Genomic DNA, 16,799 nt, shown 5'->3' with positions numbered 1-16,799 from the left:
TATGTCCAGTACCTACAGGTAAGCCTCATTATAGGCTTGCCTGTAGGTAAAGTGTTATGTAAGGGTTTCCAACCACTACGAAAATATAAAATTCAGGAAATGCAGCACTTGTCTATAGCGTCAAATTGCATTCAGATCACATACAATGGCAATAAAAGTCCAAAGAATGAATATTGGTAGGACAGATGAAAGCTCCAAACCAGCTTCAGTGCGACAGGAATTGCACACAACACCACAGTGTTTCCAGCAAGGCTCCTTACCAGAAAAGTTGAACCCTCAAATTATAGTGGTCAAATGAGCATGTGAGATAAATGGATTCCACGACTCAGCACCGAGCATCAAGCAGAGCGACTTACATCAGACATGGATGGGCTGTACATATAGATTCAAACAGGCAGCTCCACAACGGTACTTAGGGCTCATGAGTTGAGGATGAGTGTAAAGAAAAGGATGGTTCTTTTATTTCCTTTCGGTTGAGCTGCTGGCTGATGAATGTTTAATGAGGTTCTTCCTCGACAAACATGGTTTATTCACTCATACTATATTCTATAAAGAGTATCCTGGTGGGCCAACTGAACTTGATAAAAACATTCAAGGAGGGGGGATTTTCTTTACACTCATCCTCAATCCATAAGCTCTAAGTCATTAGGAGGTTGGCACACTCTTATATTAGTGGAGATGCCTGTTTGAATCTACATGTACAGCCCATTGATATCTGATGTAAGCTGCTCTGCTTGATGCTCGGTGCCGAGTCGTGGAATCCATGTACTGCATCTCACATGCTCATTTGACTACTCTATAATTTGAGGGTCCAACTCTTCTGGTAAGGAGACTTGCTGGAAACACTCTGGTGTTTTGTGTATTTCCTATCGCACTGAAGCTGGTGTGGGGCGTTCACCTGTCCTGCCAATATTAATTTTATGGACTTATATTGCCATTATATGCAATCTGAATGCAATTATACTATAGCCTCACGTTATATTTTTGGACTCTTACATATTCCTGCTTGTTCAAAATGAGTAGATCAACACGCTTCCTAAAACAAACTAGCTATAATCACTTGAGTATGGATGCCAAACAACTACAATAGCTGTGAGCAGTAAGCAGCTCCATAATAGAACAAGATAGACATGTTAATGAAAAAATACACTTCTGTTGCTCCCCCACTAAATAAGATAATGCTTTGTTTAGGGTAGTGAAAAATGATTACGAAATGTTTTAATATAAAAAAAGGGTAATGTATTTATAACCTATGGTTATCATCCATCTATAAATACTTTTTAGAAGCTTATTTTACATCCTAAAATATAGTAAAAAATTGTATAAAAATTGTCCTTGGCAGGTTTAAAAATAAGTAAAATTGTCATAAATAATATTTTTTATTAAGAAAAAGACTGATAAGTATCAAGTTGCACCCTTAGGCTGCATTCTCACCTGAGTATATTGTTGTCAGGCAGAAAGTTGCAAGATTTTTGCCGCGATTTTGTACAGGTCAAAAGGTAGCAGAAAAGAAGCTCCTGTACTTTCAGCGATGGCCATTTTGCTTCAGGCATCTTCTTTCGCTCAAAAGTGAACAGGGGCTATTGAAATGAATGGGATTTGTGTTGTTGGACGTTTTTAGAGCTGAGGCTTATAGAAGAAAAATGCCGAAAAAAGGCCCAACAATGCCTAGGTGTGAACAGAGCCTTATAAATAGTCTCCAATGTGTAAAGCTGAACATGGAGTATATGGTGTGGACAAAATTGGACAGTAATAGGTATATGGTACACTACACTATGTGTATGAAAAGAACAAAAAATCTCACAAAAAGCTCACCATCCTGTTAGAAGCAATGTCAAACTAAAGTATAACTTTATGCATTCTTGTATTATCATCATTCAATAAAAAATATGTTAAAAGCTTACATTAGGGCAACATATGTTTAGCTGGTAATATATGCACATAGAATTGTCCTATCTGGCGTATATAATTATGGCAGCACCCTGCCAGTAAAGTTTGAAAGTGCAATGAATGGACAGGGAATCAGCACATAATACCCATTTATCACTTTCATTTTAATGCATAAGTCTATGTCTGTGCTTAGTTCCACTTGAATTGTTCCTGTAACAAGCTGTGCACTGCAGAACGATCAAACAATACAAAATACCAGTATCTCTAATTCCTCCACAAAACATTTTTGTTACAAGCATCATATTTACAACAAATATGAGAAGAAACAGAGTGAAAAGATGTTATGTAATTTTACCTGGGGCACGTTCACCATTAAAGCTGCATCCGAGCTCTGGCTGTCCTTAAAGCTTTTGTACTTCATTGATTTGCTGTCTTCTGAATGTGATGCTGTAAGAAGATGATCTGTATTGAATGCATTAAAAGAGTATACATAGCTGTCAACTGCTTAATTGTCCTGCCACACTTGTGTTTTCCCCAGACAACAGCACAGTCTATCATGAGAAATGTGCTGGATGAAAATAATGGATTTTGCAGATTGGTAAAACAATTAATATGTACAAACTTTCACACTTCAAATACAAATTTGGCAACTTCTATTTTTTGGTTCAGAACATTAATGATGCTCTGCCGTACTTACTGTCAAACACAAAAAAGACAGAGAGCAGTTTGCATCACTGCACAACTAATTGCCCTAATTAGTGTATTAAAAAGAATGTGTCTGTAACAGTTATGTTGGCTCACTTTCTCAAATATAATGTTTATTACCTGTGGTTCATTTGACTACATGAAAGTAAAAAAAAGGAAATGGACTTCTTTGACACAATTGTTACCTTGTGCTTCTAAAGGAAGTAGCTGGTTTATAAATGAAAAAAAAGATTTGTCAATTTAATAAAACCATTTAACAAGCATATTATCTTGTTTCTCAATGTTTTTTTTCAGACATGCTTATTCTGACCAATTATCAAATGCATAAATATGTATTCAATATCAGTGGCACTAAAGAGGGTCGGAAAGGTTCCAGCTGCAATTTCACTTGCTTTCATGGGCCTGCAGCCATCACACAGATATAAAACAATGATGGAGCATAAGTATTTTATTGATAGAGAAATTTGGCCAGCCTCGCTTTATCTACTGTGGATTGAGTCAGTGACCATCCCCTATTTGGGTGATCATAAATTATTTTCCAACTATCTAATTTTAGTAGTAAGTCTTGGCTCTCACAACAGTGAGAATTATTTTAACATTTCAGGATTGAGCTGGGTCACTTTCTGTGTTGCCTTCCTGCACAGTACCGAAATATTGGTTGTTGAAATCCTTCTCACTGATGTCTGAATAATAAGGAATGTTTCCTTCCAAAGGTAAGCTTGTGGACATGTGTGGTCTATGTTTGGATTCCATTGATGGTGCCCTCCCTCTGGTTTACTACAGCACACTGGTGGCATGGGGCAATTACCTTTTATGATGTGCAACTCATTCCTATTGGGGCAATTCACATGTCTGCCCAGAGCCCAAGGCTTCTAGGACCCTATGCCTGCCCTGCTACTGCTTCTAGACATTGGAAATACTCTCCAATACCATAGACTTCCTGCTCCAACATGGCTGCACTGCCCAGACAAAATCACCGGGGCTGGATGTCATTTGACAATTGGGCACTGCTTTAAGTTGCAGCATATTTACAAATAGTTATGTTACAATGCATTTAAAATATTCCCCGTGTTTACTTGCCTGGCTTTTTTTCCAGGATATGGATTTAAAAAAATGGCGGCTGATTTTTTTTCTTTGATGACAACTAAAGTGATAATCTCTTTAGTTGTCCTCAAAGAAGGAGACTTGGTGCCTATTTACTCACATTCAGTTTATACCTTTTCAAGAGGAGGCACTTGACTATGTCCTAAAAGCTGTCATGGGAGGAATGGTTTTACTTTCACAGTGGAATATCCCAAAACAAACCTCCGCAAGAGCCTCCACTTCTGCATAACAGAGCACCATATTGCCTCTCTCTGGGTCACAGACATCTCAGACATGTGGCTTTAATCAGAGATTTCAAGTGGGTACAAAATACAGTTCAAAATTCTACCCCCTCACTACTTTCTTCTTTCAAGTAAACCAAAGGCTCTTCAAGGACAGTGATAATTGCAAAATGGCCTGAAACATCATTGTCTCAGCGAGTTTGTGCATCTGCACTTGGACAAAACAGATTCAAAGAATTTTATTCAAACCTGTTCTCGGTACAAAAACCCAATGGGGTTATTCATCCTATTCTTTAGGGTCTAGGTTCCATAGGAATAAACCACTGCCCTGGAGCTGAATAGCACCCTGCAGCTAACTACATGCATTGCAGCAAGTACTCAGGTAAGTGCCCAAGCAAGATCAAGTACCTGAAATACCATTACAGGGCATCCATATGGTGGGATCCATGTACAGCTCCCAAGGTTTTACCAAGGTTGCACCGAACCAGATACACAGATTTTATTGATGTATTAGAAGACACTGAAGTGATGATTGAAGAGTTGATTGAAGAATCTGAAGTAAAATAATAAACTAAGTGAAGAGGGATTTCTCCATAAGTGAGAGGAGGTCCATCATCTTAGGACACTAGCAAAGATGGAGGACTCACAAAGTGGGGGAGGGTTATCTGGTGATGCCCAGGGCACATGTCTTCATTAGCTTTGCCAGTGTTCAATCACCTAAATGATACCAGCCCACAACCCAGGGTCTAAGAATATCAAGGAAGGAAAGGATGACCCCTGGAAGTCGCACATCTATGGTGTCCTGCTACAATTAATGGAGTGGCAACCTCAGCCTTGACTCCGACCAGGCCATGTGCCCAACACGTTTCACTCCACCCCCGGAGCTTAGTCATGACTAAGCTCTGGAGCCAGAGTGAAATGCATTGGGGGCATTGCCTGGTCGGAGTCCAGGCTGAGGTTGCCACTCCATTTATTGTATCAGGACACTATAAATATGTGACTTTCAGGGGTCACCTTTTCCTTCCTTGAACCTTTGCTGGATCCAGGATGGGCTCCATCCCCTATCAGCACTCTAGCAGCAGATGCACAGTCCACATACCCCCTCCCTATAGAGCTTGAGTGACATACACACACACTTTTCCCAGGTCTATGAATATCAAGCCTGTGTCCTGTACTATACAATTAAGATAATGGATTTTATGCAATTTGTAATAAAAATGTGATTTAACTAGTTGTGCATTCGACCTCTGAAGTCTTACTTGCTTTTGAGATATTCATTTGTTAGTATTTATTTGGTCCTAACCTAAAACCTTTAATTCAATGTATAACTGATGCATGAAAATACTATCTTGCTTCAGAAGTTATATATTTAAAGCAAAGAGCATCCATTTGTGGTTCCACTTGCATTTTCTCGATACAAATGGTGTAATGCATCTCTGGAACACTTCCATACTTTATAAAGTTTAGGTAGAAGGGAATAAAAGTAGCATTTGAGATTTATTTTCTACATTAACAGCAGATATACCATATAAGTCAGATGGTATGCACATCTTTAAAACCTCTCCACAACCAGTTACTAGTTCATGGAAAAAAATAACTGAATTTCAGCAGACATATTGTAAATAAACCCGCTAATAACAGGAACCCGATTTTCAGTAGCAATTCAGGATATGCTTAAAGTGCAGCTATTTCCTAGCCTATAAGCCTGGGGCAAACAATGGCAATTGGTATGGGTGCCAGTGACCAAGGGAAGGGTTTATATCCTAAAGCAATGGCACCATGTACGGATGTAAATCACCATAATTGAGAGGCTAACAGCAATGGGGAAGACAGGTGAGGTGCTGTTGTGCCAGATTGATGGGTAGAAAGTGCAAAAATCCCCCCTGGAATCCACTTATTAAGGACAACAGTCTACTTACACTATTTCAACATTTTTGGTTAAAAACTGAAGTTTTGTTGCATCAAGCAACCTCTGCAACGTGACACTGAATCATTTAAAGCAGTAATTCACTCCCTCAGTCAACATTGACTATTTGTAATCCTTATGCTGCTAGCATTAGTAAATAGATAGGAAAGTACAGTGGGGAAAATTATTTGATCTCTTGCAGATTGTTAGTTTGCCCACTTACAAAGAAATGAAGGATCCATATTTTTTTTCTTTTATCATAGATACATTTTAAATGATAGGGACAGAATATCAACCAAAAATACAGAAAAAAAAACAAAAAAACACATAATACATATGTTATAAATTGAGTTGCAGTGAGTAAAATAAGCATTTGATACCCAAGCAAAACATGACTTAGTACTTGTTGGAGAAACCCTTGTTGGCCAGCACAGAGCTAAGATGTTTCTTGTAGTTAGTTACCAGTTATCAAGAGGGATTTTGGTCCACTCTTCTTCACAGATCTTCTATAAATCCTTAAGGTTTTTTGGTTGTCACTTGGTAATTCGAAGTTTCAGCTCCTTCCATAAATATTCTATAGGCTTAGGGCCTGGAGACTGGCTAGGCCACTCCATGACCTTAATGTGCTTTTTCTTGAGCCACTCCTTTGTTGCCTTGGTGGTATGTTTTGGGTCACTGTCATCCTGGAAGTGTTCTGGCTGAGGGAAGCAGGTTCTCATCCAAGATTTTACAATACATGGTCCCGTCCAATGGCTTCTCAATGTGGCAAAATCAGCCTGATCCTCTAGCAGAGAAACAGTCCCAAAGTGAAATGTTTCCACCTCCGTGCTTGACTGTATGGATGGTGTTCTTAGGGTCATAGTCAGCATTTTTCTTCCTCCAAGCATGGCGAGTTAAGTTGAAGTGATTGTAAAGGCTTGCGTTATTTTTTTTAAAAATAACAAACATGTCATACTTACCTCCACTGTGCAGTTCGTTTTGTACAGAGTGGCCCCCGGACACCTACTTCTGGGGTCCCTCTGCGGCTCTGGCGGCTCCTCCTCTTATCAGATAACCCTCTATAAGAAGCGCTCTCCTGAGGGGGTTACCCTGTGAGCGCACTCCCGAGTCTAGCATTTGTGTCCATTGTGTCCACAATCCTGTGTCATTGGATTTCATTGACAGCAGCAGGAGCCAATGGTGACACTGCTATTAATCTATCCAATCAGGACACGAGACACCGGCCGGAGCTGGTTTGCTAATTTCTGTCATGCAAATTTCAGGGCTCAGGTAAGTATAAGGGGGACAAGGGTGTATTGCTGCATTAAAAAATGTTTTTCACCTTAATGCATAGAATGCATCAAGCTGAAAAACGGTCGTAGGTTTACAATTCCTTTAATGCCAAAGAGCTCAATTTTGGTCTCATGTCTGGAGATTGTTCACAAGCCCCTCCTGTGTAGTTCTGGGCTGATCCCTCACTTTTCTCATGATCATTCTCCCCATGAGTCGAAATCTTGCATGGAGCTCCAGACCAAGTGTGATTGATGGCTATTTTGTATTTCTTCTGTTGTGAATACTCGCACAAACAGTTGTCTCCTTCTCACCAAGCTTCCTGCTGATGGTCTTGTAGCCTATTCCAGCCTTGTGCAGGTCTAAAATCTTGTTCCTGACATTCTTTGCTAGCTCTTTGGTCTTGCCTGTGATGGTGAGTTTTGAATGGAACAAAGATTCTGTAAATCTTTTATACAAGTTGTCGTTAGGTGCATCATCTTAAATTGACAGGTCTAATCTGTGTACCACATGAGCACATACTGTAGCCATCTGTGGGAGCCAGAATTATAGTTGGTTGGTAGGGGATCAAATACATATTGCTCAGTGAACTGCAACGCAATTTATGCCATTTGTATCATGTGTTTTTTCAATGAAATTGGCTCTTTACCACGTGACCGTTTGTGTCCAATCACAGCCTGTCACAAGTGTAAATATACCAGGAGTAATGGCTGTTACCGGGTTTCCCTCCTCACACACCGATCCAGTGTGAGGAAGAGAAAGCGGAACAGTGAGTTACAACAAAAAAAAAATGTCGGGTGTGCAGCAAAAGAGTTAGGAAAGACACCCGTTTCCATTGTCCCCAATGTCCCTCCCAACCTGGCCTATGCATCGGAGAATGCTTCAGTAGCTATCACACTCTCGTAATCTACTAGCCCAAATTTCTAATAGACTGCCATTTCCTCGTTTTCAATTTCTGTGCTGATTATTTCCCTGGTGCCTCAACCAAACATATGACTGCCTTCCATGTGAACTGACCCTGGCCTGTTTATCGACTATGCCTCTGCCTGCATTGTCTATCCACCATGGTTCTGCTTTTCACATGAACTGATCCTGGACTATCGACTATGCCTCTGCCTACCATCTATTTCTGCCTTTTACCTGCACTGACCTTGGCCTGTTGACCATGTTTTTTTCCTGCCCCTTGGACTGATTTTTCATCCTGCTACACAGAGATCTCACATATGTGAGGGGCTCCAGAATAGTGTTCTAAGTTGAGAAAAACAGTTTTTAGTTTTCTCTTTGTTTTGTAATTTCCAGAACAGGGTCTGGAGTCAGGAGGCTTCAAAGCAATTTGGGTGGAAGAAGCCTCTACCCCTGTACCCATTCTTTCCTGACCAAGGACCTAAACTTGATGGTCCTGCCTGTTGCCTGGACCAATACTTTGCCTGCCCTGACCCAGGACTTTTCATGTGCCTGTTGCCTGGAACAATACGTTGGCTGCACTGACCATGTCTCTGCCTGCTGCCTGTACTATGGTCAGTATTCCTGCCTGCTGCATGGACAATCCTTTTGCTGCTGCTGACCACATCCCTGCCTGATACCTATATGCTCTCCTCTGTGACCACTACTAAAACCGCAGGTAATCTTTTGTTTACTCTTTGCACAGAAGAACGTATTTTGTTTTGTAATTGGTATATACTGTATATGCTATGTATTAAAAATATGAAGGGCCATCAACAATGTGATAGGTTGGCAGGAATTTGTGTGTGTAATTTATGCTCCTAGAACACCTGGACATGCTACTTGGATGTTGGGCCTCAGTATGTGGTCAAGCTGTGAAAAAGTCTCACACATGGTATCGCCATACTCAGGAGGAGTACTAGAATGTATTTTGGGGTGTCATTTTTGCTATGTACATGCTATGTGTTGGAAATATCTTATAGACAACTTTATGTAAAAAAAAAAAATGTGTTTTAATTTTTTTTTCTCCACATTTCCCAAAAACCTCTGGAAAAAAAATTAACCGTTCAAAAGACTCATTATGCCTCATAGATTATACTTTGAGGTGTTTTCTTTTGGGTAATTGCATAATTTTGTGGAAATTCCCATTGTCCTGGTACTCAAGGGCCTTCAAAAGTGTGATAGGTAGGAATGAAATGTAGCAGATATATGTAGCAAAATGTATTTTGGGCTGTAATTGCAAGTATACATTTGCTGTGTGAGAGCAATAACTTATTAATATGACAATTTTGTGTAAAAATTAAAAAAATAAAAAGTCTTAATTTTCCCAAGAATTGTGGGGGAAAAAATTACAACTTCAAAAAATTCACCATGCCTCTTACTAAATACCTTGGATTGTCTACTTTCCAAAAATGGCCCATTTGGGGGGGTATTTGTACTGTCCTGGATTGTTGGTGTCTCAAGAAATAAGATAGATTGTCAGTACATCAGGTGTGATAAATTTTCTAATGATTTGTACCATAGCTTGTAGACTTAAATTTCACACAGACCAAATAATATATATGAATTTGGGTTATTTTTACCAAAGATATGTAGCAGTATACATTTTGGCCCAAATTTATGAAGAAAAATTTTACAATAAAAACAAAAAAAAAGTGTTTTTTTTTCTTTCAAACTTTGCACTCTTTTTTCACTTATATTGCAAAAAAATAAAAAACCCAGTGTTGATTAAATACCACCAAAAGAAAACTCCATTTGTGAGAAACCAAAGTATATATATATTTTTTTTTTTGGTACAGTGTAGCATGACTTTGAATTGTCATTGAAAGTGTGAGAGCGCTGATAGCTGAAAATTGGTCTGAGCAGGAAAGGTGTATAAGTGCCTTGTATTGAAGTGGTTAAAGAGGAACTGCAGTCTGCTCACATAATGTGTAATAAAAATAGGATTTTTTTAAAACAGCTTACCTGTAAAATCCTTTTCTTTGAAGTACATCAATAGATCCATAGAAGTTACTATGTGAGTTATAGGCCACCTTCAGGTGATGGACACTGGTACACCCTTAATTAAAAAGTGCACTCCCTATATAACCCCTCCCACTACAGGGAGCACCTCAGTTTTATAGCAAAGCAATATACGTGTACACCAAGGAGGGAGGGACCTCTGTGTCCCCTGATGTACTTAAAAAAAAGGATTTTACAGGTAAGCTGTTTTAAAAAATCCTATTTTCATACATCAGGGGACACAGAGCCATAGTAGTTACTATGTGGGATGCCCCATAGCAATGCTAACTGAAGGGAGGGAGACACAATTGTAAGGCACCAAGAGACTAGAGGAATCATACTCATAATTTTTTACATCTACTTGATAGAATCTGGTAAATGTATGGATTGAAGACCAAGTTACGGCCTTTCAGATCACAGCCATGGCTTGGTAATGCACTGCCCAAGAGGCACCAACAGACCTGGTGGAGTGCCCTTTAATATGAAAAGGTGGAACTTTCCTCTTTAAACCATAAGTTTGAACAATCACTTGTAACTATGTAACCCATTTAGAAATAGTAGATTCCGATGATGCCTGTCCTCTTTTAGGATCATCTGGAAACACAAACAAAAACATCAGTTTTATGAATCTGAGCGGTCACTTTCAATAGACCTTGACCGCTCTCACCACATCAAGAGAATTTAGTGACCTTTCTTCCACAAAAACAAGGTTATGGAAAAAAAAATGAAGGCAGAACAATATCCTGGTTTAAATGAAAACCCCATACTACCTTCGTTAGGAATTCAGGATGAGGCTGCAATACAACCTCATTCTTATGAAAAATCAATATGTCTCTTTACAAAAAAGAGCAGCCAACTCTGATACTCTTTTTGCCGAAGATATGGCAATAAAGAAAAATGATTTTTTCCCCGCCAAGAGAACCAAGGGAATATCACCGTATTGAACCAAAAGGCTGCTTCTGTGAGCCGACAGGACTAAAATTAAGTCCCAATGGTTCAGGGGTGACCAAACTGGAGGATTAATCTGCGTTACCCCCTGAATAAAGTTACGAACCAGAGAGTGAGAAGCAAGTAGAAACTACTGAAGCTGACAGCCCATGGTCTTATTTTAGAATGTGGGTCACAATAGCCAAACTGTTAAACTTAGCATTTGTAAGGAAGGATGGAATACCTGACCTTGCAAAAGAAGGTCTGGCCACAGTGGTAGGGACCAAGGGTCCCGTACCACCATCTTTATGATCTCAGCAAACCAAGATCTCCTGGGCCATGCTGGGCCACAAGAATCACCTCCTTCCCTTCTTGCTTGATCCTGCAAAGAGGGTGCTAAAGCAGAACAGGAGGGAAACCATAGATCAGTGAAAACTGATCCCATGGAAATACCAAGGCATCTGTTTCGTATGCCATCGGATCGCTTGTCCTTGACACAAAGTTGCCGATCTTGTTGTTGAACCCGGACGCCAAAAGACCCAGATCCGGAACTCCTCATCCTTGGCATATTGACAGAACAATGCCGGGGTGAAGAACCATTCTCCCGGAAACTGTAGTTGGCGACTCAAGTAGTCCGCTTGCCAATTTCCCATTCGCGGAATGAAAATTGCTGATAGACAAGGAATGTTGCTTTCCGCCCAAGATAGAAAAAAATAATTCACCTCTTTCTGGGCCTCACAACTTCTCGTGCCTCCTGGGTGATTGATTGGTCATTGTCGGATTGGATCCTGACAGGACAATTTTGTAGTCTGAGCGTCCAGGCCTCCGGGGGCCAGGCGTACTGCCCGAATCTTCTAGAATATAGTTGGGCAAAGGTCATCTCTGATCTGGACCATGTCCCTTGGACAGACTCTTCTTTCAGGACTGCTCCAAAGCCCAATGGGCTGGCATCTGTTACCACTTTCTAGGGAACTGGTAGAAAGGATCGACCATCAATTGAGGCTCTGATGCACTTTGGAGGATAAATGCAACGGGACGTTCAGAATTTGGACCTTCTTGTTCCAAGTTGACAGGATACTGTCTGGCAGCAGTCTTGAATGGAACTGCGCATAAGGAATGGCATTGAAGAAGCCACCATCTTTCCCAATAAACACATGCAAAAATAGAAGGATTCTTTTTTGTTTTGACCAACCAAATCAGTTCCCTTAAGCTATGTCTCCACTACTGTGTCCCCAAAGTCGCACGATTTTTTTGCGTTTTTCCTCTGCGAACTGAAGCAATGCCTGTGTATTCTTGAGGTTCATGGACCTCAAGTCACAACAAAGTGGGACCAAAGCAGTGCAGGGACTACTTTGAAGCCGATGCGACCTGAAGTCACAACAGACATGAACAACACTCATTGGGAATCATGGGTCATCATGCGACCCTTCAGTCCCAAATTGCACGAAGAATCACACCAGTGGGAACCTAGCCCCAAGGAACTGACTCCATCCTGGGGCAAAAATATCCTTTTCTGGACTGTATCTATGATCAGCCCTAAGTATTGCAATCTCCTTGATGGTTTCAAGGAAGATCTTACTAGGTTGAGGATCCAACCCAAGTATTCCAGGTAGCTGACTGCGGTAACCAGACATTGGTTTAAAAGGGCTACTGATTGACCTATCAAGAGTAGATTGTCTAAGTAGGCTAGTATCACTATACTTTGAGCCCTTAACCTGGCAAAGGGAAAAGCCAGGATCTTTATACACACTCGAAGTGCAGTAGCTAGCCCGAAAAGGGAGAGCTACAAACTGGAAATTAAGATTTTCTACCTCGAAGCATAGAAATTCCTGGTGAGTGGGGAAGACCGGCACATGTAGATAAGCATCCTTGATGCTGATAGACGCCAAAAGCTCACCCCCCTGTAGGAAGGAGACTATTGATCGGATAAATTCCATGCGGAGAGAAAGATTTCTTTTCTCTGGATCCTTAGGAACGCTTGATCTGAGAAAAAATGAGGAGACAGGAGCTCTTGGAACTCCAGATTGGAGCTATTGAGGAAGTCCTTCATTCGCCTTCCTGTCAGATCCATGAGAAGAATTTCCCTTATTGAGCTAGCGGGGCGCCTCCTGATAAGGAGGCTACAGTATCTTGTAGGTTTTCTTCCCCAAGACCTCTTTTTGTCCCTGGGGTTAATTCTGAGGATTACCTACTGAACCTGATGGCGGAAGCCATCGTGACTGCCTGTAGGCCGATGCCCCTGGCACAAAAGAAGGCGCTTTTAAAAATGAAAATATATGTACTCCTTTACTTAAATGGAAAAAAGGGGATACCTTTCCCACTAGAATTTCTTTGTATAAATTATCCAAACAACTTCAAATGGCTGCTCTACTGTAAAAGGAAGACTACCCAGGAGTTTCAGCATGGTGAAAGGAAGTTTATCCTCCGCTGATGTGCGTTTCTGTACTCATGCGTTTAGCTGTTTGTGTTTAGCAACAATGTGCACAGAACAGTGTATAGCATCTGGTATTCCCAGGTTGTATAGGTACAAACCACCACAGGCATCTCAGCAGTTGTGCATTTGACTAGTTTATAAGCCAGTAACTGCCTAAGAACCTTGTGGAAAAAGGAACTCACAAGCCATTATTGCAATAGTATCTTTTCAGATACAAAAAAAGGCTTCTCCGACAATAAATGGACAGGAAAAAAAATGCACAGTCTAAGGAGGCTTTAGCGAACCCAAATGCTTAGATAAGGGAGCATAAATGTGGAGTGGACTATTCAGCAAGATATTGAAACCAGCTGGTTCTCCCACATTTGACACCTCAGAAGAGGAGTCATTCACGGTCCCCTGAGGGGATTCGGAGTCTAGGCCAATGACCAGACAAGAAACAGGAAGTGGGCTGTATAAGGTATTTACTGGCAGACAAAAAAAAAAAACGTTTTACTACGCAAAGTTAAAACAACAAGGGCAGAAGATTTAATAGATGAAAAGTTGAAAAAATGGCTGAAGAGCCGCCTAAATGTACTTTTACCTCCGCCATTGCTATATTTCTCAGAACACTTTAGAGACTCCCTGGTATACAGTCAGACAAACTAGTACGACACAGAAAGGAGTTTACCAGCTGACCTTATTAGCACACCTTCACCAACCAAATACATTTTCACAGCAACCCCGGCATTTCTCCATGCAAGCATTTGCCTGGCTTGCCCAGCATCCCTTCAGATGGGCTCAGGCTGCATGCTAAACTCTCTGGGGCCATATGCAGCTCTTGGGACACCCCTGATGTAGTACAAGGGACTGCCGATTGGATACAGAGTGATTGGATAGATGGCGTGTCCTCCTATTATATAGTTTTGGTAAATCTAAAGGAGATTGTACAATCAGATTATATAGTGTATGGCCACATTTATACACCTAAAATTACCTAGTTGAGCTTTGTGTCAATAATTGTTAATGGAACACCAAACACAGAATTAAATACACAAAATCAGGAGACAAATGCATTCAAAAAGCATGCAAAAATGTCCCATGAGCCATTTTGCCAAGTGTAGCACAGCCCATTGAAGTCAACAGGCTGCTCTGTGTGTCACTGGAAAAACAAGCCAAAAAATATGCGCTCCCACTACGCTAGGTGTGAATAGAACCTGAAAGTGAAATTTGTGCTTTTACACAAGAACAAGACTCCATTCACATCTGTGTGTTTCCAAACACATGACAACCTACACAGAAAATGTGCACTTTGCCATGCATTTCACAAAAGCTGCAAATGTGCATAGTGCTTGTGTAGTCATTACATGTTTTAAAGGCTCCCCAAGTGCAGCAAACGCACCAAAAACTGCAGTAAAGCACCATACTCTGCTGCTGCAAAAAAAGTTCAGGCGCTTCTCTAGGGCGATTGTTTTGTATAGGGCAGCCCATTTAAATGAATGGGCTGCTCTGTGTGTGAAAAAGTTTCAAAACACCCAAAACAAACGCATTTTGGAATGAGAGTTTTCACTATGTGGCGATGTGAACTGGGCCTGACAACTCAGTGTCTCCATCCACTCCCTCATATGTACTTGTATAACGATGGCCATACACTATGCAATCTGATTTGTACAATCTCTGTGCAAATTCCTTTATGTTTTCCAGAAATATTTAACCAGTTCCATACCAGGCCATAGTAAAAGGACGCTGGCAGGAACACCCTCCCATCCCGGATGGACATCATATGACATCCTCCGTTCTAGCTGCTCCTCTGGGCCCCCGGGGGCCTGCAGAGTGACAATCGGGGATGAGGCGTGTCCCGAGGGACACAGCCCATCCAAGAACAGTGTAAAGAGACAATAAAAATGTCTCTTTACTACGTGACTGGCTGTGTCCAATCACAGCCGGTCACATGCACTTGTGCACGCCACTAGGGGCACGCAGAGTGGCAATTGGGGATGAGGCTCGACACCCTGACAGCCCATCCCCGATTATGGTAAAGAAATTGGCTCTTTACCACGTGGCTGGCTGTGTCCAATAATAGCCATTCACAGAATGTAAACAAACTGTGGTAACAAGCTGTTACTGGGTTCTCCTCCTCGCACACCGGTTGTGTGTGAGGAGGATATTGTGGTAACAGCTTGTTACTGCTTGCAGTGCCCACCAATCACACTGATTGCCCCCCTCGTAATAAAGAGGACCTGTCACCAGCCCATAAGAATACCAGAGTACCTGTCACCAGCCCTATCAGAGTATCCAAGTACCTGTCACCAGCCCATAAGAGTACCCAATTACCTATCTGTAGCCCATGCCTAACAGAATATACCTTGGGGTATTTTCTTTCCAAAATCGGGTCATTTTGTGGGTAATTCAATTTCCCTGGTGCTCCATGGCCTTCAAAAGTGTAATAGAGGTTGTTAGGAAATTAGATGTGTAATTTATGCTCCTAGAACACCTGACGGTGCTCCCTGCATGTTGGGCCTCTCTATGTGGCCAAGCTGTGAAAAATGTGGTATTTCCATACTCGGGAAGAGTAGCAGAATATATTTTGGGATGTAATTGAAAGTATGCATTTGCTGTGTGTAAGAAATAATTTGTCATAATGACAATTGTGTGTAATAAAAAAATAAATAAATACTAATTTCTTAATTTTCCCTAGAATTGTGGAAAAAAATTACTTGCCATGCCTCTTACTAAATTCCTTGGACTGTCTACTTTTCAAAAGGGGGTCATTTGGGGAGTATTTGTACTTTCCTGACATTTCAAGGCCTCAAGAAATTAGAGGGTCAGTACATTGGGTGTGATCAATTTTCAATGATTGGCACCATAGCATGTAGACTCTAATGCCACGTACACACGAGTGGAATGTCAGACAGAAAAAGTCAGACAGAAGCTTTTCATTGTATATTCCGATTGTGTGTATGCCTCATCGGATGTTTTTTTATGAAAATTCTGACAGACTTCGATATAGAACATGTTTTAAATATTTCTGACACAACCAATTCCTATCAGGAAAACCGCTAGTTTGTATGCTGTTCCGACAGACCAAAAATGACGCATGCTCTGAAGCAAGTACGAGACGGAGGCTATTGGCTACTGAACATCCGTTTTCTAATTCCGTTGTATGTGTTCTACGTCACCGTGTTCTCAACGATCGGACTTTGGTGTGATCGTGTGTATGCAAGACAATTTCAACGGAACTCCGTCGGAAAAACCTTCAGAGTTTATTCCGATGGGAAAACCAGTCGCGTGTACGCGGCATTATAAATAAAAGTCCATATGCAGCGCTATTTCAGGTAATCAATCTTTTCAAGAAGGGATAGATATGAAGGAACCAGCTTCAGTGTGTATGGAAAGACACACCACACCCAATGTGTATCCAATC

The 16,799-nt window shown here is 41.0% G+C and overlaps 1 protein-coding gene across 1 annotated transcript in view; it reads right to left on the bottom strand.

Annotated features, from left to right (window-relative positions):
• Positions 1-16,799, bottom strand: part of ZBBX (zinc finger B-box domain containing) — a 350,269-nt gene that overhangs the window by 108,619 nt on the left and 224,851 nt on the right. Inside the window, exon 15 of the mRNA XM_077488037.1 lies at positions 2,246-2,337. Within this exon, the coding sequence (XP_077344163.1) occupies positions 2,246-2,337 (92 nt within the window). The remainder of the gene's footprint in view (positions 1-2,245; positions 2,338-16,799) is intronic.

The sequence above is a fragment of the Lithobates pipiens genome, unplaced genomic scaffold (assembly GCF_037356315.1).
Source record: "Lithobates pipiens isolate NorthernLeopardFrog02 unplaced genomic scaffold, aLitPip1_a1.2 Scaffold_18, whole genome shotgun sequence".
Taxonomy (NCBI): domain Eukaryota; kingdom Metazoa; phylum Chordata; class Amphibia; order Anura; family Ranidae; genus Lithobates; species Lithobates pipiens.
The sequence above is the reverse complement of the archived record's forward strand: the minus strand, read 5'-3'. Positions and strand labels throughout refer to the sequence as shown.